Source organism: Taudactylus pleione, unplaced genomic scaffold (assembly GCF_031769625.1).
Source record: "Taudactylus pleione unplaced genomic scaffold, aTauple2 ptg000184l, whole genome shotgun sequence".
NCBI lineage: Eukaryota > Metazoa > Chordata > Amphibia > Anura > Myobatrachidae > Taudactylus > Taudactylus pleione.
The window spans coordinates 4,526,265-4,554,076 of record NW_028284586.1 but is presented as its reverse complement, the minus strand read 5'-3'; the positions used below and the strand labels follow the sequence as shown (position 1 = coordinate 4,554,076).

Here is a 27,812-nt window from a genome sequence, read left to right as displayed (position 1 = left end):
TTGCACGTCATCTCCGGGCATATAAGGATTAATCGAGACCATCGGGAACCATCGGAACTGGTCGTAGAGCTTAAGGTTGACCATACCCTCTCTTAAGCTCTACGATCATGTCAGTGTAAAAACCTCCCATGTCACATGTGCCATGACGCTACTTTGTTAATTATGCACTCCCATAAAACGCTGTTCGCATAATTAGGCACGCCTGCGTTCGGATCTCCACTCCCCCGTTTTCAAGCACCTTCCCCTGTTACCACCCACAAACGCCTCAATCTGTCACTCAAACTACCGACCTGGCTGTGTTCAAGGAGAGAGAAATTTCTGATCGTATCGGCTAGTTTGTGCACGCGCATTGCGAACTTTACGTATGCGCAGTATAGCGAACATCGGTGGCGTACGACCGTGCGGCCGCTTCGACCGACTCTGAATGAGATCCTGGGTCTCCTACTATATCATATGGGGCAAGAAATTTGCAGGACTGCAGAGAGAACAAAGTTATCTGAGCATCCACTAGGACAATGGTGTGAGTTGATGGTAAACGCTTGTTTACCACCAATCATGGGTGAGATGATATACAATACTTACAATGACAGGTTATCAGAATATGATTACGGTATACACTACTGTCATACCTTTTCTACCCACATGTTCTGGGATACCCATATGGAGAAATTCTTAATGTTTCACACATCCTTCTTATCACCTGTTTCCTAAGAAGCATCTGCCGCCAGCAACTTTCATTCCCATGTTAAACAGCTACCTAAATCCATTTCATGAACCACATATACAAAAGGGCTTATTAAAATTGGAACTAGTGTTTTAACACTACTAGAAATGTAACGCTGTAGGTAAGATATTGTATGTAACATTATGTGGGTCATATTATTTTTAATGATAAAGTTAACAGCATTCTGACAGAAAATTGAAAGCTAGGTCATAATACTGTATCTGAGATTACATTTTATAACCTGTAACCTTTCCCTGTGTGTTCCCTTGTAGATTCAGCGATTTAAGATTTGTGCGCACCAAGGAGATGCTAGCTGGCAATTTGCCTCTGCTGCCTGCTGAATTTGAAGAACTGGTAGAAAAGCATTGCCTTGACGCCCGGACTACATTGCGAAATAAGTAAGTGTATTGTGCAGAAGTGTGGGCTGCAGTAATAGTGTATGTATCTATACTGCTAATCACAGTTATTAACCTGCAATTACATACAACACTACTGAGCTGTTACATGCACTCATTATTCCTAATCTCTAATCCTGCTGCCAGCAGGGAATGTAACACAATGCACGCTATTATTTTCCTGGTTACAAAATTGATTAAAGCACATACAGAATACAGAGTAAATTAGACATCTCAGTTGCAATTACATGGTCATTAATGGTGTTACAGCGATTCACTCCTGTGCTGAAAGCTCTGCAAGTATAAAACTATGCAGTAACAAAGTCAGACATCCATTTACTATAATGATGCAGTGAATGAATCAGAATCAATAATTTCTGACCAATGATGGTTATGTAGCTCATATTATAGTGGTCGGTGTACAAATGCTGTTGTAAAGCGTAAGGGAATATGCTTGCGCTATATAAATAAATGTTACTATCATTAATAATACTGCTCTTCTTTTATATGTTTCATTCATTTTGAGAATGACAGGATCTCAGGATAGTCTTTATTACGGGTTGGGTATGAAATCACGGCGGCTTAATAGCCGCCAGGTGAATACCAACAGTGGAAGCCTGACAGCAGGAGAATCCCGACGGTAAGTCACCCAACCCTACCCTTCTCCCCCCCCCTAATCCTCCCTTGGGGGTGCCTAACCCTAAAACTCCCGGGGTGGTACCTAACCCTACGTCCCCCCCGGGGGTGGCTAAACCTAACTTCCCCTCCCTGTACCCTAAACCTAACTCTCCCGGGGGGATGCCTAACCCTAACTCCCCCCCAGTGGCGCCTAATTTCCCCTAGCCTAATCCTAACCCTCTCCGGGAGGTGCCTAACACTATGTCCCAGCGGGGGTGCCTAAACCTAACCCCCCCCCCTCCCGTGGCTATCTGCTAAGGACGCCTAGACTTACCTCGCTCGGTCCGGCGTCCTTCGGCATTCAGGATTAAGATAGGCGTCGGTATTTCAATGCCAATCTTAAGTCCCATGTCGGGCTTCCACAGTCGGGATATAGACCGGTGGCATTTAGTCCGCAGATCTATTGACTACATCCCCTTTATTACATGTGTCAAAATCATGTATTTCAATATTTTTATTGCACTGGTAGAATTGTGTCCACAATGTGCATTCTCATATTCAGGCCTATTTGTTAGGACTTCTAAAAATTTACCAAGCCCTCCTGCTGGTGAAACCTATTGCAGGGTATCGTGGCAATAGTTGTCACTGGGGCTCTCTGGCAACGCATGCAGAAACTCTTTTACCATGGACAGCGTTGGTAGAAATACCACCACTGTCCTCCTATCATCATCTCAGGGTAGTGATTTCTGGGGTTCAGTAAGAAAAAAAAAAGCCTTACTAGTCAAATAAAGCATTTTTTTATATAGTAAAAAAAAAACTTTCCTAATTTTTGTTTTGTTACTCTGTGGTCATTTTTTTATTTTATCGAAAGTGGAACTGGAAGTCCAAATCTGTAGTTCGAGTTCCACTGCACATGTGTGAACGTATGAGCACAGACACTATGCTTCTCTTTTAGACACTGTGGGGTATATTTACTAAAATGCAGGTTTTTAGAAGTGGAGATGTTTTCTATAGCAACCGATACGATTATAGCTTTTATATTCTAGAAGGTGCTAGATAAATGTTAAGTAGAATCTGATTGGTTGCTTTAGTAAATATATCACTGTGCATCAATTTACTGTCTCTGACTTCTGATTTAAGTCATAACATTTATAATATGATCAGAATATATGAATTATGTTTAATCCAATCCTTTGATCTATTTATTCTACTATTTACAGTCAGGTGCATAAATATTGGGACATTGACAGAATTTTCATATTTTGGCCTCTATTCACCACCACAATGGCTTTGAAATGAAACAAACAAGATGTGCTTTAACTGTAGACTTTCAGATTTAATTTGAGGGTAATTACATCCAAATCAGGTGACGGTGTAGGAATTACAATGGTTTCTATGTGTGCCTCCCACTTTTTAAGGGGCCAAAAGTAATGGGACAAACTAAACAATCCTAAATCTAACTTTCACTTTTTATACTTTGTTGCAAATCCTTTGCAGGCAATTACAGCCTGAAGCCTGGACGCATAGACATCACCAGACGCTGGGTTTCATCCCTGGTGATGCTCTGCCAGGATTCTACTGCAAATGTCTTCAGTTCCTGCTTGTTCTTGGGGCATTTTCCCTTCAGTTTTGTCTTCATCAAGTGAAATGCATGCTCAATCGGATTCAGGTCAGGGGATTGACTTGGCCATTGCATAACATTCCACTTTTTAGCCTTAAAAAACTCTTTGGTTGCTTTTGCAGTATGCAGTATGGGTCATTGTCCATCTGCACTGTGAAGCGCCGTCCAATAAGTTCTTAAGCATTTGACTGAATATGAGCATATAATATTGCCAGAAACACTTCAGAATTCATTCTGCTGCTTTTGTCAGCAGTCACATCATCAATAAATACAAGGGAACCAGTTCCATTGGCAGCCATACATGCCCACGCCATGACACTACCACCACCATGCTTCACTTGATGCAAAAAAAAAAAAAGTCAGTTCTTTTGGGTATCATTATAATACAGCACTGTCTTCTTATTCCAGTCTTTAATTCTCTACATTACTGTACGATTTAAACACTTTTTTAAAGAAAATATAAAGTGTTTTCTATGAATGTGTCACCGTAATGACCAGTAAGCCATATAATAGTGTGCAGTCCTGGCAAATGTATTGGATCTTTATGGTGTGAATGATGCATGAAGTGCCATTGTTGATTTTTTGCGGCTGATCTCTGGTTTCTGTTTATTTCAGGTGGATACCAAGCTGTGCTTCACTTTTTATATCCGAGAAGGAGAAGTGGATCCATTTAGTGCCCCATAATGATCACGACTCCACTTTGCAAGTTCAAGAGTTTTTCGCCTGTGTCTCCTCTTTGATGTCGTTGCAGCTGCGCGGGATGGTCATTAGCTCTCTTCAGGACCTACTGTCTTTTTTTACTATACACAAGGTAACTTAGATGCAAGATAAAGATGCACTGTACATGTATTGTACACTATTGCTTAGTGCGCACTGAAGAGAAGCAATTTATGAGAGCAGCGTGTGGGACGTGTTAAATAGCACAGCTAGTCATATGAATAGAGTGTATCACTGGCAAATTCAAGGTCATAAATCTGTTCTTTATATTCAACTGTTTATACCTCCATAATACACTTTAAATTCCATTTTACTTACCACCCTGCAAGCTTCTGCTCGCCAAATCAGTTTTTTTTTCTTTCTTTTAAACAAAGTTTAAACCATAATTTACAATATCCTTCATCTAATAGCCTGGATCTAATAGCCTGGCTATTCATTGATCGCCTGAGCAGGGAACCAAGTACAAGGCCTGTGAAAGCAAATGTAATGCTAATAATTGCATCCTTCAGAGTTCACAAAGAAACATTCTCCTTTGCAGTAATGCACATGTTTGAGTACAGATAATTGGCACTTGCTCCATTATTCCTGGAAACATGTATGTTCAATTTTCTTGAATTAATTTGTTTCATCTTGTGACTGCAGTGAACTTGTAAAAATCAATGATTAATTTGCACTTCACATCAATCTTTGCATGAAATTTTACTTAGAGGAGGTATCACTGTAGTCCCCTTACTGCTGCTTCCTAAGCCGCGTATCCATCAGGCGATTTTAATGAGCGGTAGAACGATTACGGCATCGTAATTGTTCAATCGCTCATTAATCGTGCACAAATGGTGCACTATAATGTCGGTAAAGACCAGCGATGTGCGCTCCCGCTGGTCCGACATCAGTCATCGCCTGAACATGCCCGTCAATCTGCCGATAACGACAGATTGGGCATGATCAGGAATGAGGGAGGGTGTCTGCACTGAACGACACAAGGTACAGTCGAATATATACGCCTGCGCTCTGGATAGAGATTTTCCGGCATCAAAGGTGAAGCCTCCGTCAAAAGAAAGAATATGATGACTGACTAACAGATTCAGAGTGCTTGTTTATGTACCCTTACAGAGATAGGCAATACAATAGAACAAGTTGGTATAATCCCATTGGTTCTTCTTCCTGGTTCTTCTGTTACGATACAGTTCATAGGTCAGTTTGTATTGTAATAGTTCAGCCTCCAACAGCTCTTTGTGTCCGTTTTCCCGCCGAAGAACAATCTAAACTGACTAATAAACATTATATTACAGAGTACATTTCAATGCCTAACTCTCTATGATCCATAATTTGCAGACACATGTTGCGATCTCCCTGCCGATGGAACCGGGGATCTGCAAATAAACAGTGGTTTAGAATAGCACCAAACACAGTCTGCTTATCATGTACTAAACCTGAGATCTTAAATACAGTTGCTTTATTACATAATTAATAGTGAATATAACCTTGAATATTAACCTTAATGCTAGGGAACCTTTCTATGTAAGTGTGCAATGTGTAAGTGTAAGGATATTAAGAAAAGACGCTAGTTAGCGTTGTGCGTCTACGTGTTTGTGAAGTACACCGTGGTACGTGTTTTGCAGGGTTGCTCATATTATGTTTTAGTAAATGTATGTATTTATATAATGAGGACTTTTAACATTGTTCCATTGCGTGGGAATCGCACGTCGCTAAATAATATTATCGCCGTATGTACTGATATTGTGTGAGATTCGCTAAAATGGCATTGGGTGGCCATTCGCAAAATGGCGTCTTGTTGCCATTCGCAAAATGGCGTCGTGCAGATTTTAATTTTAACAGATTCTGTCTCAGCCAATTATCCGGCTTTGACAATGCGCACCTTTAGCAAGGTGGATGGATCTGTGTTACAAACACTGGGGCCGCAGCACCAAGTTTATACAACTACATATGGGTGTGCAGCTCATCAGGAATTATGGGCCTGATTCATCACGGATTGCAACTACAACAGCAGATCGGCCTAGGGTGCGTACTGTGTATGCACTGCACTGTGTGTACCTGAGTTAGCATTGCAATCGCACTGCGATCACCTACGCAGATACAAAGCCATTTTACAGACAGGATGTCAGCGTTTGCATAGGCGTGCATAAATTAGCCACTGCGACGGCATATGCAACTTGTGTACTCAATGCGTGCGACAAGGTTAGCAATTTCTCAGTAAGGTCAGACCTGTTGTAATTGTGTGTGAGGGGCCTATGTTACTCGATGTTGCCGATGTATTCACAGCATTGCAAGGTATTACGGATGTGAGATAGCGGCAGTGGGAGTCTCTATGCTGGCTGTGGCTTTGCGATTGCATTCATTACCATATTTTCACTGCAGACTGCGTGCGTACTCGCACCTGCGATCGCAATAGCGATCCGTAGTGAATCAGGCCCTATGGCTGGCATGCGTTCATCTCTGCATATATGTATGTGTATATTTACTGTATATATATATATATATATATATATATATATATATATATATAACCATAGACAAGAAACCTTATGGTTTCACATGTCCCATTAAGGCTTCTTAGGCATGATCTGAAATTTTACAAAAAGTGCTGCTGCATGCTCACTACACCTTGGGGGACAATTTCCATGTTAGACACAAATAGGGGTATTCAATATGGGAGCGATAACATCGTTTTTGCGTTAATATCGCACTTATGACGTCATTATCGCAGGTTTTACTTTTACACCGTATTCAATTTCAAAGACTTATCGCAGTTTTGAAAAGTCTTTGGTAAAAAACGGTGATAACTTTTAACCATTGAATAGGTGTTGAAAAAAAGTGCAGAATTGGGGTTTAGGGGTGCAGGCTTAAAAAAAATAGCCTGCACCCCTGGGAATGAAATTTTAAACAGAAAAAATAGGGACACCCCAAAAAATGAATTTAAAAATTGAGGTGAAAAAAAAAAATGGGAAAAAATTGTTTAAGAATAGGGAAATAGGTTCAGGGCTATTCTGCATGTATGCGGCAGATGTATTCTAGAATAGATTTATAGCGGCAGGTGCACAAATGCATAATTTTTAAAAACTTACTTTAGGGACATCAAAATATGCCAGTACCCATTTTCATGTACCCCAAATTTGATGGGACCACTTAAAAAAACGAAAAAAAAAACCTAAGTGCTCTACTGCATCACTTCTTCAATGTCGGGAAAAAAACACCCGCTGCGGCTATTTAAATCCACGACTTTCATTTAAAGGCTAAAACGGGGGTACCCATAGTGATCCCCCATGTTTTTACAACTTTACGGGGGTCTTACAATTTTTTTAAGGAAAAATTTGTAACTTTACGCAAATCCAACTTCAGAGGCTCCCGCTTTCGTTCATTTTATATTGAATACGGAGATAAGCGGGCGCGCGCCCGATTCTTTAACTCAGGTAAAAACTCCGATATGAAACGTTAACTTCGACAGTGAAGTTAACATTTCATATTGAATACCCCTCAAAGGGTGATATCCGGACTCACCCCATTATTGCTGGACATCTAGTACAGAAGCTATTATTGCCTGTATCTACTTTATGCACCTTATTTTTTTAATGTCTGCTTGTTTATGTGCTAAGTTTTATATTGTATGTCCTATAATATCTTGAAAGTCTATGTGATGAACATTCGCTCGTTTATGAGCTGCTATTTTATGTTTTATGATTAAACTACAGTATGTTTTATTGACAAACAGGATTACGCTATATTCTTTCCATTTTATGTTTCCTTTCTTTTTATATGTCCACATTTGAATATTGGCTTGTTGTGAGACAACTTGTGACATAAGGGAAGTGTTTATTAATTTTTTATATTTTGCACACATTATTTATTCACATCGTTCCCCAAGCTCTAGAGGTTTTGTTCACCCATCGTATTTTTAGACATTGTCTTTCACAGTCTCTAGGGTGACCAGGGTTTACATTACCTCAGGCAGCTGTTTTCCTATTTGCGCTAGTGTCTATTTGTAATATCTTTTATTTTAAATTTCACAAAACCTACTTAATTTCTGACACTCAAACTTAAAAAAGCAATTAAATTCCGATCATTAAGGCTGACGCCTTAATGGACGTATTCCTTGCGCAATACAGATATGGTATGACATCACACCCTGTGGTTAACTGCAGATTCAGCACTCTCACAGAGTGAGATTGCTGTCACTCACAAAATGGTGGAGATGCTAATTCACAGAATTGTTTGCTCATTGGGATACACACATTTAGTCTATACAACTGTGGTCTGAGCAGTTATGTGCCCACAATCTTCCCATTGGATCACCACAACAATATCACTGGGTTCCAACATCCTTCTTCCTCCATACATCCATCTTATTCAGAATACACATACAGCTCCCTAATTGCTAAAACTGTCATACTTTGTCTATGCATGTACACTCTCTTCCCCTATACACCTCCATGGTGCTATATCTTCCCCAATCCCTACTGCTGTGTTGTCTCCCAACTGGGCTAGTCTGTGTTCCCTCATCCGCACCAATCTGTCTTTACCCGTCTGCACTGCTCTGTCTTCCCATGTTCATGCTACACTGCTCCCCCAAACCATGCCACTCTGTCCCCCCTATCCGCACCACTGTTTTCCACCCATCTGCATCACTTTGTTCCTCCCCCCTATCCACACCACTGGTTTTTACCCATCTGCATAATTTTGTCCCCCCCCCTGTAGTGCTTAATCTTCCCCTCTACACGCCTTTCTGTCTCACCCATCCATGCCGCTCTGTCTCCTCCCCCCATCCACACCACTCTTATCCCATCTGTGCAACTCTATCTTCTGCTCACACCTCAGTTGCATAGACTGCGTGTGTGTATTCCAATGAGCACACAATTCTGTGAATTAGCAGCTTCACCATTTTGTGATTGACAGCAATCTCACTCTGAGAGAGTGCTGAATCTGCAATTAACCACAGGGTGTGATGGCATAACATATCTGTATTGCACAAAGAACACGTCCATTAAGGCGTTGGCCTTAATAATCGGAATTTCATTGCTTTTTTAAGTTTGAGTGTCAGAAATTCAGTAGGTTTTGTGAAAATTCAGATCATGTGTAAGAAGCCTTAATGGGACATGTGAAACCGTAAGGTTGTTTGTCTATGGGATTTCATCACTTTTTTATAATTTATTAACCATCAGGGATGGGAGCAGCAAACCAGCCCACATGCAGGGGAGAAGGGCAACAAAATGGTACACTAGCGCTGGTGGTGGATGGGGACAGCACCCAGGAGGTGTTTCGGGGGTGCAGAGGGAGAGACGGCTGAGAGGGCAGGCTGCAAACGTGCGGGGCAGTGGCGGCAGTGCACAGGGGCAACTTTTGGGATGCAGAGCAGTGGCAGCACCGTGGCAGTGCCCAGGTTCAGCAGTGGGGTACAGAAATGCTCACTGTGTATAATAAATGATTCAGAGATGCACGCACGGATTCGTGTGGTTTGCATCTGAAAAAAAAATCAATAAGACACAGATGCATGGTCAGATCAGTGAGTTACGTCCGTGCATCTGTGCTAAAAAAATTAATAAAAGTATATTTAAGAAGTAAAAAAACAGCGTGCCCCCCTACCCCAAAAGGAACAACCAGCCCCAGGCCCTGGATACCCAGTACTGGTTGTGCTAAAGACAGGGGACAAATGACATAGGGGTCCTCCGTATGAGGCACAACCAGTACCGAGCTTTTCAGGACCAGTCCTGGTTGCCAATATACAGGGGACAAACGATGTAGGGGTCCCATGTATTAAGCACAACCACCACTGGGCTCTGAGCCTGTCCTGGTTCTCGAAATACAGGCTAAAAAATGTGTAGGGCCCCCCTGTATTATCCAGAGCCAGCACTGGACTTTTTCTAGCAAGGGGGGGGGGTGATGACACACACAGCCAGAGAAGCTCATTCATCAGGTCCCCCAGCCGAAGCATCACCCCTGACCACTTGTCAGCCCAGGTCAGGGGTCCCTGGGGAGTTGGGGACCCCCCATAAAGGGGTCCCTCTCTCCAGCGCACACCACAGGCCTGGACTGATAGCCCGGGGCTAGTGTAGTGTGGTGCATATGAAAGTTAAAATATTGCCTTTTGCAGTAGTAGCCCCTCTATTCAGTACCCCCAGTAGTAGTGCCCCCAGTAGTAGACCCTCCCCTATGTTGCATTGCCCCCATAGTACTCCCCCTTATGCTGCATTGCCCCATTAGTAATCCCCCTTATGCTGCATTGCCCCCAGTAGTGGCCCCCCCTATACCATGCTCCTAGTAGCGGCCACCCCCCCATGCAGTGCCCCTAGTAGCGCCCCCTTACAAACACGGCGGCTGTGTGTTTGTTACTGTGTAGGGCAGACCGGTCTCACTGCGGTTTGCCCTACACTTATGGGGCCCTGACGTCGGATGTCAGGAGGATGACTTTCGGATCCTCACGAGGTTCCGAGTCAGACGGGGATCCCCGATGTTCGGAGCGGTTCGGATTCCACGGAATTGAAACTGCTCATCCCTACTATAAACATGACAGTACGAGGGGACTGACTTATGTCTCTCTATATACACATGACAATACGAAGGGACTGACCTATGCCTCTGTATATACACATGACAATATGAGGGGGAAGACTTATACCCCACTTTAAACATGACAATACGAGGGGACTGACCTATGCCTCTATATACACATGACAGTATGGATATGGGAGTCTGGCTTAGCAGCCAGAGGGAGCCATGCAGGTTAGAGAGATGATGGGCACACTGGCAGGGGGGCAGGACACTGCAGGGTGATCTGCCTGGGAAGGGGTGTCAGTGACCCGGCAGCCATCCTCCCTCTCCCCCGTATGATATATGACATCTGACCTGGGCAGCTCCGGCTCTGGCCTCCGCCCGGGCTTCGGGAAGCAGCAGCTGTCTCTCAGGTTACACCGCGGAGCAGCCGCTCATGTGCTGCAGCGCTGCACAGGGGGGTGTGGCTGGTAGAGCCCGGTGCTCATTGGCTGGGATGCCGGACTGTCAGACCGGGGAATTCAGGGAAGGTCGAAACCCCGTGTAACAGAAGCCCGGTGTCGCCTAAGGGCAGCCAGTTCTGGTTTCATACCAAGAAGTATTTCTGAAGCATAAATAAATTTGGCGTCGTAGATCCAATGTAAAGGAGTCTATAAAACCTTCCCACAGCTGAAAAAAAGCAGCTGTCTTGGTCTCCTTATGTAATGTGGACTCTAGTCAATCCATTTGAAAAGCAAAAAATATTTGGCCCGAAATAAATGAACTGATGGGGGATCTGCATGGGTCCACATCTGCAATATGCATTTACGAGCTACCGTAGAGATAATCAATAGTAGTTTTTTACTATCTCTCCTACTTGAGACTGATGGTGGTAAAATACCCAAAATCACCCATTCCGCTGATAATGGTAGGTAACTAACTAAACATCTAGATGCAAATCTATTCTGATGACCAGAATCCACGTATAAGGGGGCATTCCCACATACAGGACCTCATTCAGAGGCTCTCGCAATAAGCGAGCGCTCGCTCTTAATGAAGGCGGTCGCATCTAAAAAATTATCCGGCCTCCTGGCCGCTCGCTAGGCTGTGGGTTACCACCCGCAGCTTTAACAAGCGGCCAGGATGATGGTCGCGATGGTCAAGACCATCGCGACCATCGGGCTTGAGACGAGACCCTTGTGGTAGGGTCTCGTTGCCGCAAGCCCCAGAGAGATTTCGGCTCTAACAGCCGGAATCTCTCGGCCGCCCCTAGATGGTAGGCGTTCTCATGTGAACGCCTCCACCTGGGCAGCCACACCCCCGGCCCGCCCACCAAACGGGGCGTGCTGTCACTCAACATCGACAGCACACCCCCTTTGGTACGAGACCTGGAGTGACGGATTGCCCGTCGCTATCCGGGTCTCGCGCATGCACACGACGAAGCTGGCTCCGTCGTGCGCATGCGCTCTGGGCCACCATCGACCTGATTGCGGCCCTTGTAGCAGGGTCTCGTCTGTCGCAAGCCCCAGTGAGCTTTCAGCTCTATTAGAGCCGGAAGCTCACCACTGATATCACGAGTGATATCAGTGGGGCCGCCCCCAAACGGCAGGCGTTCTGTCCTTCAAAACGGGGTGAGCTGTCGATCACCAGTGACTCCCGGAGCGAGAGAATTTCTCTCTCGCTCCGGGGCATACGCACGCACAGTGTGGCCGCTGCGCGTGCACAGGGCCCAACATCGACCCGCTTGCGAGCGCTCAAGCGCTTGCGAGCGGATCTGAATGAGACCCACAATGTATACAGTTTGCCTCAGTGGCCCCACATTTAGCACAAACACTAGTTTCAGACAATCCCATCAGGAACCTGCGGTGGGGGGAAAGATATCCATTGTGATAAATATTATAGAACATTTCTCTATAAATACTTGATGAGAGCACTGATTGAGAATAGAGGAATGAGCGTAATAAGCTTTCCATGGTAATATGGGGGAATATGGTACAACAAGTAGATAATCCTGTGGATATTTTACAGTGGTCTAATGGAATCTGTAGAATTTTGTACTGAAGAGAAATGACCCCCCTTCCACCCATAGGTCTAGCTAATAACAGGTCCAAAGAGTTGGACCAATCTGCTGGAGACAAAGGGCCTGATTCATAGCCGCTCATAAGTGGCTGCTCGTTCGTTCCGAGCGATGTTTGCCCAACTGCGCATGCGTACGGATTTTAATACGCATGCGCGAACCAGTCAGTGCGGCCGAAAATCGTTTGTTCGCTAAATAGCGAATGCCTGCTATTTTGAGTGACAGGAGGAGGCGTATGTGGGTGGTAACAGAGGAAGGTGCTTGAAAACGGGGAGTGGAGATCCGAACGCAGGCGTGCTTAAAGGTCAAAACGGGCGTTTTATGGGTGTGCATAATTAATACAGCAGCGTCATTGACCACGTCACTGGGTTATTTTATAGCCAGAACTGCTCGCAAAATTGTGGTAGGAAAAACCAGCCACAAGAATAGCGAGCAGTTCATACGCTGGTCGATGTACTCGATTAATCTAATAAATAGCGGACATGACGTAGGATGCGAGCGGCCAGGGGGCGTAGTTTTCCAAAAAACGACCGCAAGTTTTGTTCGCTCGTTCAGACCTAGAGGCGTGAACAGACCGCAAAGAGCGAACGGTTCATTTGAATAGCCACCCCTATTTTCTGGACGAGCGAGCGCTAATTGCGTCCGGCTCTGAATCAGGCCCAAAGTACATATCATGGAGCTTACATAATGTTGTGCCTGATATAATGCCAGAGAGTGGGATTGAGTCAAACTATATTTATCCACTAATTCTGCCACCCGATAGGGTTGACAGTTTTCAGTGTCGACCAATGCCCGGACATAGGGGATCCCCTTATCTGGCCATAACAAGAAATGTATGGAAGCCCCCCCCCCCCCCCCCGTTTTTAATTTCAGGGTTTAATAGTAATGGAAGGAAAAGGGAATGATGGCAGTTTAAATTTCTAGCAAAGTGCCAAAATCGTCATGTAACCATCAATAGGGGATTATTAACAATATCTTCAGATAACTCCTGTTTATGGGAGTGAAAGAACGCCAATATGTGTTGATCAGGTAGAAAAGATTGGTTCAGCTGTGAATTAGTATATAAATCGGTCTTGTGTATCCAATTCCGTATGTATCTCAAAACTCCAGCATGATTATACAATTTTATATTAGGTAACCCCTCCATTAACCCGAGTCTGTTGAAGCTTCAGCAATTCAATACGAGGGCATTTATTCTTCCAGATAAACTCCTGAAATATTTTATATAGAAATTTTTCATCCGCCTGTGAAAGCAAAATCGGTAACATTTGTAGGGGATAAAGTAATTTAGGGAAAATGATCATTTTTAGTAAGTGAATTCTACCTAGGTAAGATAACATAAGGTGACGCCAACGGGACAGTTCACCCACCACCTCTCGAATAAGCGATTTCATATTGAGATCATAAAAGTCCCCAATATAACGTGGCATTTAAATTCCCAAATATCTAACGGAAGTGGGGGCCCACACCACCGGATATAAGTGACCTCAGTGTGGTGTCACTATAGAAACCAAATATAATGCCTCTGATTTATTCGTGTTAATACTGAAACCAGAAACTTTAGCAAAATCTGACAGTTTATCAAATATTTTAGGTAGTGTTTGTTCTGGATCCGAAATATAAAGTAATAAGTCATCGGCAAAGGCCTGGACCTTAAGCTCTTGAGAACAACCTCAAATACCCTTTAAAATCTGACCAAGAATGGAGAATACGTAACAGTGGGTCCAGAGCTATATTAAATAATACTGGCGACAGAGGACATCCTTGCCGAGTGCCCCTCGTCATTGTAATGGGGGAACTACAAGTGCCATTAATTATCAAGGTAGTAGTCGGTGAACCATATAAATTAAAAAAAGATCCGAGAAAGACCTACCAAAATCTCGCATCTCAAATATTTTAAGCAAGTGACTCCAAGACACTGTCAAATGCCTTTTCCGTATCTAGACTCAAAAGCATTTCTTCCATATGGGACGGAGAATTGGAATGAGACACTATAGCTGCCAAGGCCGATCTAACCCCCTTTACCGAAAATCTACCATGTGTAAAACCTAGTTGATGTTGTGTTAGGTTACAGGGTAAAAATAATTGGAGGCGGTTGGCTGTGATTTTAGTCAGAATTTTAATATCCTGATTCAAGAGTATAATAGGCCTATAGGATGTAACTAATTCTGGATCATTAGAAGGCTTAGGTATAACTATAGGGTACGCTCTATTAAAATTTGGATAATGTAGGCAGTCCTCTAATATACCCTTATATAGAGTAGTAAGAAATGGGACCAGTTGGGGCTGCAACATCTAATAATATTCCCCCGAAAAACCGTTGGGGTCCGGAGATTTGTTATAATGGAGACGAGAGATAACCTCAGAAATCTCCATCTCTGTGATATCTTGAGTCAAAATTTTCCTCTGGGTAGAAGAAAGTTTCGGAAGCTTTGCCTCCTTTAGCAGGTCCCAATGTATGCTAGGAAGCTCTGGAGTGGCACTATACAAAGACTCATAATAAACTTGTAATGTGGATATTATAGCAGGAGTGGACACAAAGCGGACGGATGTAGTGGGGTGGCGTAATGTCTTAATGGTTTGTTGAGTATTCTGTAATTTCGCCCTGTTAGCCAATAATCTATTGCCCCATCTTTAGTAACAATTTTTTGCGTAATCTTTTTGGGTCTGAGCATTGGTCAACAGAAAGCTCTCCAGCAATTGTCGATGTTGTTTATAAACCTCAAAATTATTATCGGAGGGGTCAGTCTCATAGTCACTATAAGCTGTATGTATAGCATTATGTAAAATATCATATTTACTCCGGTATTCCCGTCTCTTACTAGCCTGGTAAGTCACTATATGACCTCTCATTACCGCTTTGGAAGTTTCCTAGAAGAGAACTGAGTCCTCCCAATGTTCTAGGTTGTCATCGACAAACTCCATCCATTTGGATTGGAGATATTGTTTAAAGTGATCTGATTGGCCAAGAAAAAACGGGAATCTCCAAAATCCACACGACATTCCAGAAAACCTAGTTTGAATATCCACAGAAACCGGAACGTGATCAGATATGACTATACTATGGACATCACATGAATGTACCGTGGGAATCAATCTATCATCTACTAGTAAATTGTCAGTTCGTGAAATGGACCTGTGTACTCGAGATGATGTATCGAGATGATGTATCGAGTATCGAAAATACTTTTCGATAACCACATTCAATTTGCTTTGCTATTCCCCGCAAAATTGAAAGTTACGGTGGATGGAGTGGTTCATATGTTTGATGATTTTGATAAGGCCAAGACATACGTACACTCTCTGCCCACTGAATCTGCTAGTTCAATGGGGTTAAATACCTGATATACTGATATTTCGAGATTTTTGTTTACAAAAGAGGGACACATATAGTGTACTGTTCTACTTTATAAAGATTATGTTATGGGACACCAGACTCCCTAGGTTTTGGGATCTGATATTTCCCATCTTTGCTATTGTTTTATATTTTTGTGCCATAGAAATATGTATCAATGTACATGTTTCCTCGTTTGTATGTTTGAAGGAAAACAGAAAATGGAGTTTCTCAGAGCAAAATTGTATCTTAATGGTATTGTATTATCATCTTTTTCATGTCTCTATTTTGTATTGTCTGGAATTGGCAGAAGACACCCCCTTTTTTGCGTTTTTTGCTTTTCCCCCCACTCGCTGGGATGGGAGGATGGCACGGTGGTTTCTAGTATCTGCATGGGTTCATTTCTTAGATTGGGGTTAATTAGCACAAATGTCTTCAATTGCTGACTCTGCCCAGACCTTGATGGTTCATAAATCTATCTGCATGGTATCTTGGAACGTGTGTGGGCTAAACTCCCCTATCAAACGTAGTCGGGTGGCTACACATCTTAAACAACTAAGATCAGATATTGCATTCATAGACACATTGGGCGCATTCAGATGACATGTGTTTACGTAGCTCTTGGATCAAAGAATGCGTTTCATCTTCCTTTACTACTAAATAAAGGGTATGGCTGTGGTGTTTCATAAACGCTTAGACTATTCCACTATTAGTTCGGAATGTGACCCAGAGGGCCAATATGTTTTGCTGGATGTGCTTTTACGGGGTGAAGCTTACACTCTCCTTAATATCTATGCCCCTAATTCTCCTAATTTAGATTTCTTCAGTGCAATCTCCAATTTCCTTTTGGGTTGTCCCTCTCCGAACCTGCTGGTGGGGGGAGACTTTAATGGGGTAGCTAATGAGATACTTGATAGGTCTGGATCATCAAACCCTTTACCAATATTAGGACTGGGGGGTGTGGGGTTATTACTCTCACTTCATAGCCTATGTGACATATGGTGGCTCCTTAATCCTACTGACAGGACCCATTCTTAACCCTACTGACAGGACAGCGCCGGTCGTACTGACAGGACCCATTCTTACGACCGACAGCGCCGATCGTAGCGGGTCTCTTTCCAAAGGGGGCGAGCTGTCCATGTTGATTGACAGCTTGCCCCGTTTGGAAAGCGGGTCGGGGGGGTGGCAGCCCAAACGACCTCTCTGACCATCGCGACCATCACCCTAGCGGTCGTTAGAGCTGTGGGTGCAAACCCACAGCCTAACGACCGAAACAGAGGTGGGCGGTCAGGATGCAAGCAGCCGCCCAATTTCTGAGCGACCGCTTGCATCCTCCGACCGCCTCTGAATGAGGGCCAGAGTGCTGAGTATCTCCACCTAAGGCCATAATTGGTGACGATGGGGGGGTTGATGGAAGTGCCAGGAGAATTAGAAGGGGAAGACACCGTGGAAGCAGATGGCTTTGCTTGGGAGACAGTGCTATTAACAGACTTCCTGGTCATAGTGAAATACTTGTGCATACCCAAAATAACCACAGTAAAAGCAATATAGATTGTAGAGGGACCTACAACATGGAATCAAAAATAACCCATTATAGCATGACTTAACAATATATTCGGTGTTGTTAAAAATTAACCCAAGAATATTGGTAACAATACAAAATATGAAGTACCATGTACACCACAACTTCTGACTCTAGATGGCACTAAAGGCACAGTAGATAATATAAAATATGGCCACAGCAATTACTGTGACAGCCCCATATATATAAGCTTGCGGATGTCCATATACACTGTACCTCACATTATTTGGAACTAATACCCAGTTTTTCAGATATTATCAATAATAAAAATGAAAACAAAAGAAAGGCAGGTCAGGTAAAAAAAGAAGAGGTATGGGAAAATATAATCGGGAGGGGAAGGAACATACACAAGGAGGGTGGGGAACCCGAAAAGGACAATGAAATAAAAGGGTCAGCAGAAATTAGTAAAGAAAAGAAAATAGGGAGACTGACATTAACACCAAGAAGGTTGGCAAAGCAGTATGGAGGAGTTTCCCCCATCCATGTGTACTCCTCCAGACCTCAGGCCACACGGGAATGATGGTAGAGCACCGCTGGGGAGGGCATCCAAGAGCAGGTCGGGATCCACAAGAACCGGAGCTCCAATTAGCGGAATCCCACGAACCAGCCCCACCAGGAGAGAGTAGGCAATGTCAGGGGTTGGCAGCGGCCCAGCAAAGCCGGATCTCAGCAGCAGGGACAGCGTAGCAGACTCGGATCCACACCATCGGAGGGGACCAGGTGAGATCAAAGGCGGCAGCAGGTCACCGGGTTCAAACCACAACCATAGGGGTACCGTCGCAGAACAGGATCAACCTCACCCAGAAGGACCAGATGAATTCAGGGGCCAACAGCAACTCCCCGGAGCAGACCACCTCTGTGTTCCCAAGGTCTCCGGCAACGTGACAGCGCTTTTCGACCTGGAGGGGATAGCCGCGCTGTTTAATATACCCGGCGGCTGGAGAAGCAAGCCAGCGTCTCCATCCCGTAGGCTCTAGATGTGGTGGAGCAGAGCAAGATTCGGCATCTCCAATCAGAAACCGCTACTCAATGACGGGCCTGGTAAGTCCACGCAGCAGGGCCCGGCACCACACGTGGTCTGCAGGGTGCTCCTCTCCCGCGAGCACTCTTATCAGGGGAGCTCCAAGGCGTCAGCTAGGCTGGAGGGCAATACAACCAATCTCCGGCCAGCCCGCTCATGGAGGACAGCCACAGTCCAGGGGATCCTCCGTCTCCAAGCCAGAATCAGCCACGCCGACAAGATGGCGGGCGGGGTAGGCGCTCAGCAGCGTGAGCAGACTCCGGGGATAGATGGCAGCCAGGTGAGTGAAATGACCTGCACTATACTCCCTGCATGGTCTCCTAGGCTTCCAGCTCCTATTGATATATATATATATATATATATATATAATTATATATATATATATATAAAGCCCCAGAAAATACTTCTATAAGGGTCTAATAAGGTTTAGGGTTGAGGAGCCCAAGTAAAACGCGGCCACATACGAGGCCCGCCCACCGGAAATCATGCACATATGTTTTGAATATAATTGATAATTAAATGGAGGATTTATTCAAAAGCTAAATACACAGGAGAGAGAGAGAAAGAGAGAGAGCTGTGCTAATTGTTAGGAGTGTGCGGAGTTTGTATATTCTCCCTGTGCTTGCGTGGGTTTCCTCCGGGTACTCCGGTTTCCTCCCACACTCCAAAAATATACTGGTAGGTTAATTGGCTCCCAACACAAATTAACCCTAGTGTGTATGTGTGTGCGCATGTGGTAGGGAATATAGATTGTAAGCTCCACTGGGGCAGGGACTGATGTGAATGGACAAATATTCTCTGTAAAGCGCTGCGGAATATGTGTGCGCTATATAAATAACTGGTAATAAATAAATAATATCCTCTTGACTGATATGTGTGTTATATCTGGCAGTTATATTGCAGAATTAGGGATGTGCAGGCTCGGATAGGTTCGAGTTTGCTCGTCGAGTTCGGATTTTTCCCTCCAAAAAAACGGAACTCAGAAAGAGGCAAAACGTCATCTTACATGGACGAACATCATCATTCCTGGTCTTTTGTCCAGGAATGATGATGTTCGTCCATGTAAGATTACGTTTTGCCTCGTTCTGAGTTCCGTTTTTTTGGAGGGAAAAATCCGAACTCCACGTGTAAACTCGAACCTATCCGAGCCTGCAATATACATTATGTTCATATTGAAGGATATGTTTTAGCTTTTTGCAGTGGAAACTGTTTTATCAATTTGTATATACATATTTGTTTTCAGACAGTATTGCTCTATATATATATTTTTGCATATACTGTATATTAAAGTTATATTTTAATAAGTCTATCTCCTTATAAGTGTGCCCCCACATAGAGTCTTCTTTTCCCTTTTTCTCTCCTTTAATACTCAGGCCCGCATTCAATTAGAAGTGAAAAGCTGAGATCTGTGAAAAACTATCGCCGATTGCGACTTTTCGCCTCTCGGAAACATATCTCCGTATTCAACTCCATCCGCTTTTCACGTACGCGGAAAGTCGATGCAGTGTAGTAGGCCAAAAAGATTCGCCTCTGAATAGCAGGAGAAAAGAAGTGCAACATTTTTGTTTTGGGGTGCAAAAGTGGGGAAACCACTCAGAACCCTTCGGACAGCCCCCAATGGACAACTGCGTAAAAAAAAATCCAGAAAAAACTTAAGAACACCCAAAAAAAGTACTTTGAATTTGGAGGCAACAAAGCACAAAGTGGGGGGACAAGTTTGCAAACTAGTGAAATAAGGTTCTGGGGGTGCACTAAGAAGGGGTCAAGTGTATTTGGGATTGCAGGTGCTTTTATGAGGGTGGAAATTCGCAATTATTAAAACTGCACTTTAGAGACATTAAAATATGCCTGCACCCATTTTCTGGTACCCCAAATTTGACAGAACTACTTATTTTATATAAAAAAAACTGCTTTATGCCAGTCTTCACCACTTGTGCAAAGATGCTAATTAGAGGCAATTGTACCAACTTAAGTACCTCAAACATATATATTAGGGCTAATCGGGCACTACTACATTGATCCCAAATGTTTCTGCATCTTTTTGGGGGGTTCAGGCTGATTTCCCCGATTCTGACACCACTTTTCGCCTGTTTTGACTTAGCGTTCGCTGTTTTCGCATCTTTTGGAATTAAATAGGGTGAATAGTGGGTACGCGCACGATAAGTTTCCACTGCTAAAATACGCGATGTAGATGAAAAGTCCAGCATGCAAAACTTTATTGCGGGTGCGAAACTAATTGTATACCGCCCTCAATGTCAATTTAGACAACACAATAATATTTTGGGGTGTGGCCAGGTATGGAGGGACTGAAAAAAATGTCAAAGGGCAGGCATTGCTTTCTTCTCAAATATTACAAATCTCCATATCACACATGTACTCCCAAACTCCCCCATATGCCACTCTGACCCTCCACATGCTACTCTGGCCTCCACATAGGCCACATGCCACTCTGACCTTCCCACATGCTCCTATGACCTTCCCACATGCTCCTCTAACCTTCCTACATGCTCCTCTGACCTTCCCATATGCCCCTCTGACCTGCCCACATGCCATTCTGACCTTTCCACATGCTCCTCTGACCTTCCCACAGGCTCATCTGACCTTCCCACATGCTCCTCTCACCTGCCCACATACCACTCTGACCTTCCCACAGGCTCCTCTGACCTTCCCACAGGCTCCTCTGACCTTCTCAGATGCTCCTCTGACTTGCCCACATGCACCTCTGACCTTCCCATATGCCCCTCTGACCTGCCCACATACCACTCTAACCTTCCCATATGCCACTCTGACCTTCCCACATGCTCCTCTGACCAGCCCACATGCCACTCTGACCAGCCCACATGCCACTCTGACCAGCCCACATGCCACTCTGACCTTCCCACATGCTCCTCTGGCCTTCCCACATGCTCCTCTGGCCTTCCCACATGCTCCTCTGACCTGCCCACATCCTCCTCTAATCTGCCCACATGCCACTCTGACCTTCCCACAGGCTCCTCTGACCTTCCCACATGCTCCTCTGACCTTCCCACATGCTCCTCTGACCATCCCATATGCCCCTCTGACCTGCCCACATGCTCCTCTGACCTGCCCACATGCCACTCTGACCTGCCCACATGCTCCTCTGACCTTCCCATATGCCCCTCTGACCTGCTCACATGCCATTCTGACCTTCCCACATGCTCATCTGACCTGCCCACATGCCACTCTGACCTTCCCACAGGCTCATCTGACCTTCCCACAAGCTCCTCTGACCAGCCCACATGCCACTCTGACCAGCCCACATGCCACTCTGACCTTCCCACATGCTCCTCTGACCTTCCCATATGCTACTCTGACCTGCCCATATGCCACTCTGACCTGCCCACAGGCTTCTCTGACCTTCCCACAGGCTCCTCTGACCTGCCCACATGCTCCTCTGACCATCCCATATGCCCCTCTGACCTGTTCACATGCCATTCTGACCTTCTCACATGCTCCTCTGACCTTCCCACAGGCTTATTTGACCTGCCCACAGGCTCCTCTGACCTTCCCACAGGCTCCTCTGACCTTCCCACAGGCTCCTCTGACCTTCCCACATTCTCCTCTGACCAGCCCACATGCTACTCTGACCTTCCCACATGCTCCTCGGACCTGCCCACATGCTCCTCTGACCTTCCCACATTCTCCTCTGACCTGCCCACATGCCACTCTGACCTTCCAACAGGCACCTCTGACCTTCCCACATGCCACTCTGACCTTCCCACATTCTCCTCTGACCTTCCCACATGCTCCTCTGACCTTCCCACATGCTCCTCTGACCTGCCCACATGCTCCTCTGACCTTCCCACATGCCACTCTGACCTACCCACATGCCACTCTGACCTTCCCACATGCTCCTCTGACCTTCCCATATGCTACTCTGACCTGCCCACATGCCACTCTGACCTTCCCACATGCTCCTCTGACCTGCCCACATGCCACTCTGACCTTCCAAAAGGCACCTCTGACCTTCCCACATGCCACTCTGACCTTCCCACATTCTCCTCTGACCTTCCCACATGCTCCTCTGACCTTCCCACATGCTCCTCTGACCTGCCCACATGCTCCTCTGACCTTCCCACATGCCACTCTGACCTACCCACATGCCACTCTGACCTTCCCACATGCTCCTCTGAACTTCCCATATGCTACTCTGACCTGCCCACATGCCACTCTGACCTTCCCACAAGCTCCTCTGACCTTCACATAGGCTTCTCTGACCTTCCCACAGGCTCCTCTGACCTGCCCACATACTCCTTTGACCTGCCCACATGCTCCTCTGACCATCCCATATGCCCCTCTGACCTGTTCACATGCCATTCTGACCGTCCCACATGCTCCTCTGACCTTCCCACAGGCTCATTTGACCTGCCCACAGGCTCCTCTGACCTTCCCACATGCTCCTCTGACCTGCCCACATACCACTCTGACCTTCCCACAGGCTCCTCTGACCTTCCCACATGCCACTCTAACCAACCCACGTGCCACTTAAATATCAGCAGCACAGAGCTGGGGACTGCATGGGAACTCTTGCCAGGGCCGTAACTAGGGTAGTGCGACCAGTGCCGTGGCACAGGGCACCACAGGGCAGGGGGAGCTGTTTGGGCCTGTCACTTTTCCTGTTTATTATCATTCTCACATGTAGCTTGCTCTTCTTTTATCCCCAGCATCTCCTGGCTGCCCCAGGAGTACCCCTATCCCTTATCTGGCCCTTCCCCATGAAGCCATGGCCCTTTTTCAGGTGCACTACCTTATGCCCCTATTTAAAAAAATGTGAAGAGGGGGCGCCAATGCTCTCTCTGGCACAGGGCACCAAAATGTCTAGTTACGGCTCTGACTCTTGCTGTGCTACCTGTTGACAGTTGACCACTGCTGGTTTAGCTGCTTGGCTGCATGTTATTGTAGCCATTCCCACTTTACACTTTCCTACACATGGCCACACATGAGTTGGCTGAACTGATCTATGATGTTGTTGCCAGTCTAATATTTAAATTTGTAAAAACTATCTCTAGCCCCAGGGCCTTCTCTTGCACATCTCTGAGTCACCGATTTTGTTTTTTGTTAAAGTACATTAGGTCTGACCCTACTGTAATGTGCTAAAAAGGGGAAAAAGAAAAGGTGAATACAAAGTTTATTTCTGTTTTGTTTACTAGTAGTCAGACCATTTATCTGATCTTTGCAGACACGGTGAGGCTGATGCTGAGTTGACTGCATATTTGTTATTTGTAAATATAACCCATTTACACTTCTCTGTGTAAATGTCTTTTTGATATTTGCTTTGATAGCAAAAAAAGCATTCACTATTAGGTTTGGTTCAAATTAAAAGCCCTATGTAATACAGCAGGTATATTACCTTCATACATACAAAGAAAATAGCATAAATTAATTCTAAAATAAACCCACAAATATAATAAGTATATACACTATCAATGGATAAAAGCATTATCAGCTTCAGCAGTGTCCAGAATCAGCCAATTAGAAGCAGCTAGCCAGTGCCTGCAGCCGTCAGGGTATATTTGCACCAGCTCTCAGGTTGCCACAAATCATATGGCTACTGACAGGTGTCTTTACATCTCCACGTAGGTCTGCCTCAGAGCATGATCGCACAAACATGCACTATTTTAGACAAAGCAATGTAACTTTATTTGTATGCATGCGCTATTTTAGACAAAGCAATGTAACTTTATTTGTGTGAATGCTCTATTTTAGACAAAGCAATGTAACTTTATTTGTGTGAATGCTCTATTTTAGACAAAGCAATGTAATTTTATTTGTGTGCATGCGCTATTTTAGACAAAGCAATGTAACTTTATTTGTGTGCATGCGCTATTTTAGACAAAGCAATGTAACTTTAGTTGTGTGCATGCGCTATTTTAGACAAAGCAATGTAACTTTATTTGTGTGCATGCGCTATTTTAGACAAAGCAATGTAACTTTATTTGTGTGAATGCGCTATTTTAGACAAAGCAATGTAACTTTGTGTGCATGCATATTTTAGACAAAGCAATGTAACTTTATTTGTGTGAATGCTCTATTTTAGACAAAGCAATGTAACTTTATTTGTGTGAATGCGCTATTTTAGACAAAGCAATGTAACTTTATTTGTGTGCATGCGCTATTTTAGACAAAGCAATGTAACTTTATTTGTGTGCATGCGCTATTTTAGACAAAGCAATGTAACTTTATTTGTGTGAATGCTCTATTTTAGACAAAGCAATGTAACTTTATTTGTGTGAATGCTCTATTTTAGACAAAGCAATGTAACTTTATTTGTGTGAATGCTCTATTTTAGACAAAGCAATGTAACTTTATTTGTGTGAATGCTCTATTTTAGACAAAGCAATGTAACTTTATTTGTGTGAATGCTCTATTTTAGACAAAGCAATGTAACTTTATTTGTGTGCATGCGCTATTTTAGACAAAGCAATGTAACTTTATTTGTGTGAATGCTCTATTTTAGACAAAGCAATGTAACTTTATTTGTGTGAATGCTCTATTTTAGACAAAGCAATGTAATTTTATTTGTGTGCATGCGCTATTTTAGACAAAGCAATGTAACTTTATTTGTGTGCATGCGCTATTTTAGACAAAGCAATGTAACTTTAGTTGTGTGCATGCGCTATTTTAGACAAAGCAATGTAACTTTATTTGTGTGCATGCGCTATTTTAGACAAAGCAATGTAACTTTATTTGTGTGAATGCTCTATTTTAGACAAAGCAATGTAACTTTATTTGTGTGAATGCGCTATTTTAGACAAAGCAATGTAACTTTGTGTGCATGCATATTTTAGACAAAGCAATGTAACTTTATTTGTGTGAATGCTCTATTTTAGACAAAGCAATGTAACTTTATTTGTGTGAATGCGCTATTTTAGACAAAGCAATGTAACTTTATTTGTGTGCATGCGCTATTTTAGACAAAGCAATGTAACTTTATTTGTGTGAATGCTCTATTTTAGACAAAGCAATGTAACTTTATTTGTGTGAATGCTCTATTTTAGACAAAGCAATGTAACTTTATTTGTGTGAATGCTCTATTTTAGACAAAGCAATGTAACTTTATTTGTGTGAATGCTCTATTTTAGACAAAGCAATGTAACTTTATTTGTGTGAATGCTCTATTTTAGACAAAGCAATGTAACTTTATTTGTGTGAATGCTCTATTTTAGACAAAGCAATTTAACTTTATTTGTGTGAATGCTCTATTTTAGACAAAGCAATGTAACTTTATTTGTGTGAATGCTCTATTTTATACTAAGCAATGTAACTTTATTTGTGTGCATGCGCTATTTTAGACAAAGCAATGTAACTTTATTTGTGTGAATGCGCTATTTTAGACAAAGCAATGTAACTTTATTTGTGTGCATGCGCTATTTTAGACAAAGCAATGTAACTTTATTTGTGTGAATGCTCTATTTTAGACAAAGCAATGTAACTTTATTTGTGTGCATGCGCTATTTTAGACAAAGCAATGTAACTTTATTTGTGTGCATGCTCTATTTTAGACAAAGCAATGTAACTTTATTTGTGTGCATGCTCTATTTTAGACAAAGCAATGTAACTTTATTTGTGTGCATGCTCTATTTTAGACAAAGCAATGTAACTTTATTTGTGTGCATGCGCTATTTTAGACAAAGCAATGTAACTTTATTTGTGTGCATGCTCTATTTTAGACAAAGCAATGGTACTCTATTTGTGTGCATGCTCCATTTTAGAAAAAGCAATGTAACTTTATTTGCTTTCACGCTTTAACACATTGGTCTAAAATTCAATATCATGGGATGTTCATTTTTTGGAAGATGTATTTTTGCTCAAAGTGATTCGCTTCTTTTTATCAGTTAGAAATGAAATCTACAGATAGACAGCTCTGCATTCAGCGGGCGACTGCTGTGCACCAACAGTACTCCCAGCAGTGCCGAATCCATCACTCACCACAGTGGATGCCTTGTCGCATTCATACATTAGTTTCTTTTTAGTTCCCTGTATAGATCATTTTTGCTGTTACATAAAACTAAACTTTGTATTCATTGACTGGCATCATGTGGTTCACTGAATTTGTCCAAAAGGAAAATGATGGAGATGAACATAAAAAAGTTTTACATGGAGAACAGAAAGGTCTTTCTTGCTGCGTAATGAATGAATCCATGTTTAGAACAAGAGGGAATACTTATTAGATGCAATTATAAAACTCTTCAGGACTGATAACAATCAGGAATATATCTTTATTTAGCTTGAAGCTTATAATAACCTGTCCAAGTATAAATCGGAGTTATGCCATACATCTATGTAACATCGTTATATAATTTCAATAACAATTTGTATTTTACCAGGATGGAAACGATTTTGGTGACACATATGATGAGATGAAATTCTTTACCCCACAAATTCTCATTATCAAGCTTACCGTTGAAGAACCCAAAATACTTTTTGATCCAGTTTTGGAGGAATGCTGGAATTTGATAAAACGCTGCTTCCAGGAGATTATCAGAAGTGCTGAAGGACTTCCGAAAGTATGTCATAAACAGTATCTAACATACAAAGAGGGATTTGTATAGTGTAACACAAGGGAAAATAAAAATTACTGTGGAATAGTTTTTCAAGGACATTTCGGTTACACAAAAAGGACAAAAGTACATAAAATACCCTATTCTTATATGTTCTCTTTATAAAATCTTGATAGTTCTCTATTCTTATACAGTAAGTGCCATCAGTATTGTACAGGTAAAGACCACACATCTCCAGCTGTGTAGCTGTCAAATTGTCATTGGACCCCTCACAGTAAGAAAACAACAAACAAAATCCTTCCTATACATAGCAATCAGATTTACAACCACAATAATGCATTCTAGTAATTATAGTATATTTGGAGACACTGTTACTTATAAGAAAGACATGCACTTTTAAATCAATTTAATAAATTCACCATAACACTATGTACACAGTATACAGGGTATACGTTCGGGAAGCCGGCGGACGCAGTGCCGACCGCCGGCTTCCCGACTGCTTAATCCCGGCGAGGGTTAAATGACAGGCGTGTAAATCTAGACGGTCTGCATTTTACAGACACCGGGAGGCCGGTAAATCCCTTCGGACAGCCGCGGGGGGGAGGGTTAGGTTCGGGGGCTCCCGGGGGGACAGGGATAGGCACCCCTCCGAGAGGTTAGAGTCAGGCTAGGGGAAGGGGGAGTTAGGGTTAGGCACCCCCTGTGGGAGGTTAGGCACCCC

At 43.5% G+C, this 27,812-nt stretch overlaps 1 protein-coding gene across 1 annotated transcript in view; it reads left to right on the top strand.

Annotated features, from left to right (window-relative positions):
* DNAH3 (dynein axonemal heavy chain 3) overlaps positions 1–27,812 on the top strand; it is a 468,553-nt gene that overhangs the window by 105,264 nt on the left and 335,477 nt on the right. The window contains exons 8-10 of the mRNA XM_088476199.1: positions 997–1,122; positions 3,974–4,169; positions 26,918–27,097. Of these exons, the coding sequence (XP_088332325.1) occupies positions 997–1,122; positions 3,974–4,169; positions 26,918–27,097 (502 nt within the window). The remainder of the gene's footprint in view (positions 1–996; positions 1,123–3,973; positions 4,170–26,917; positions 27,098–27,812) is intronic.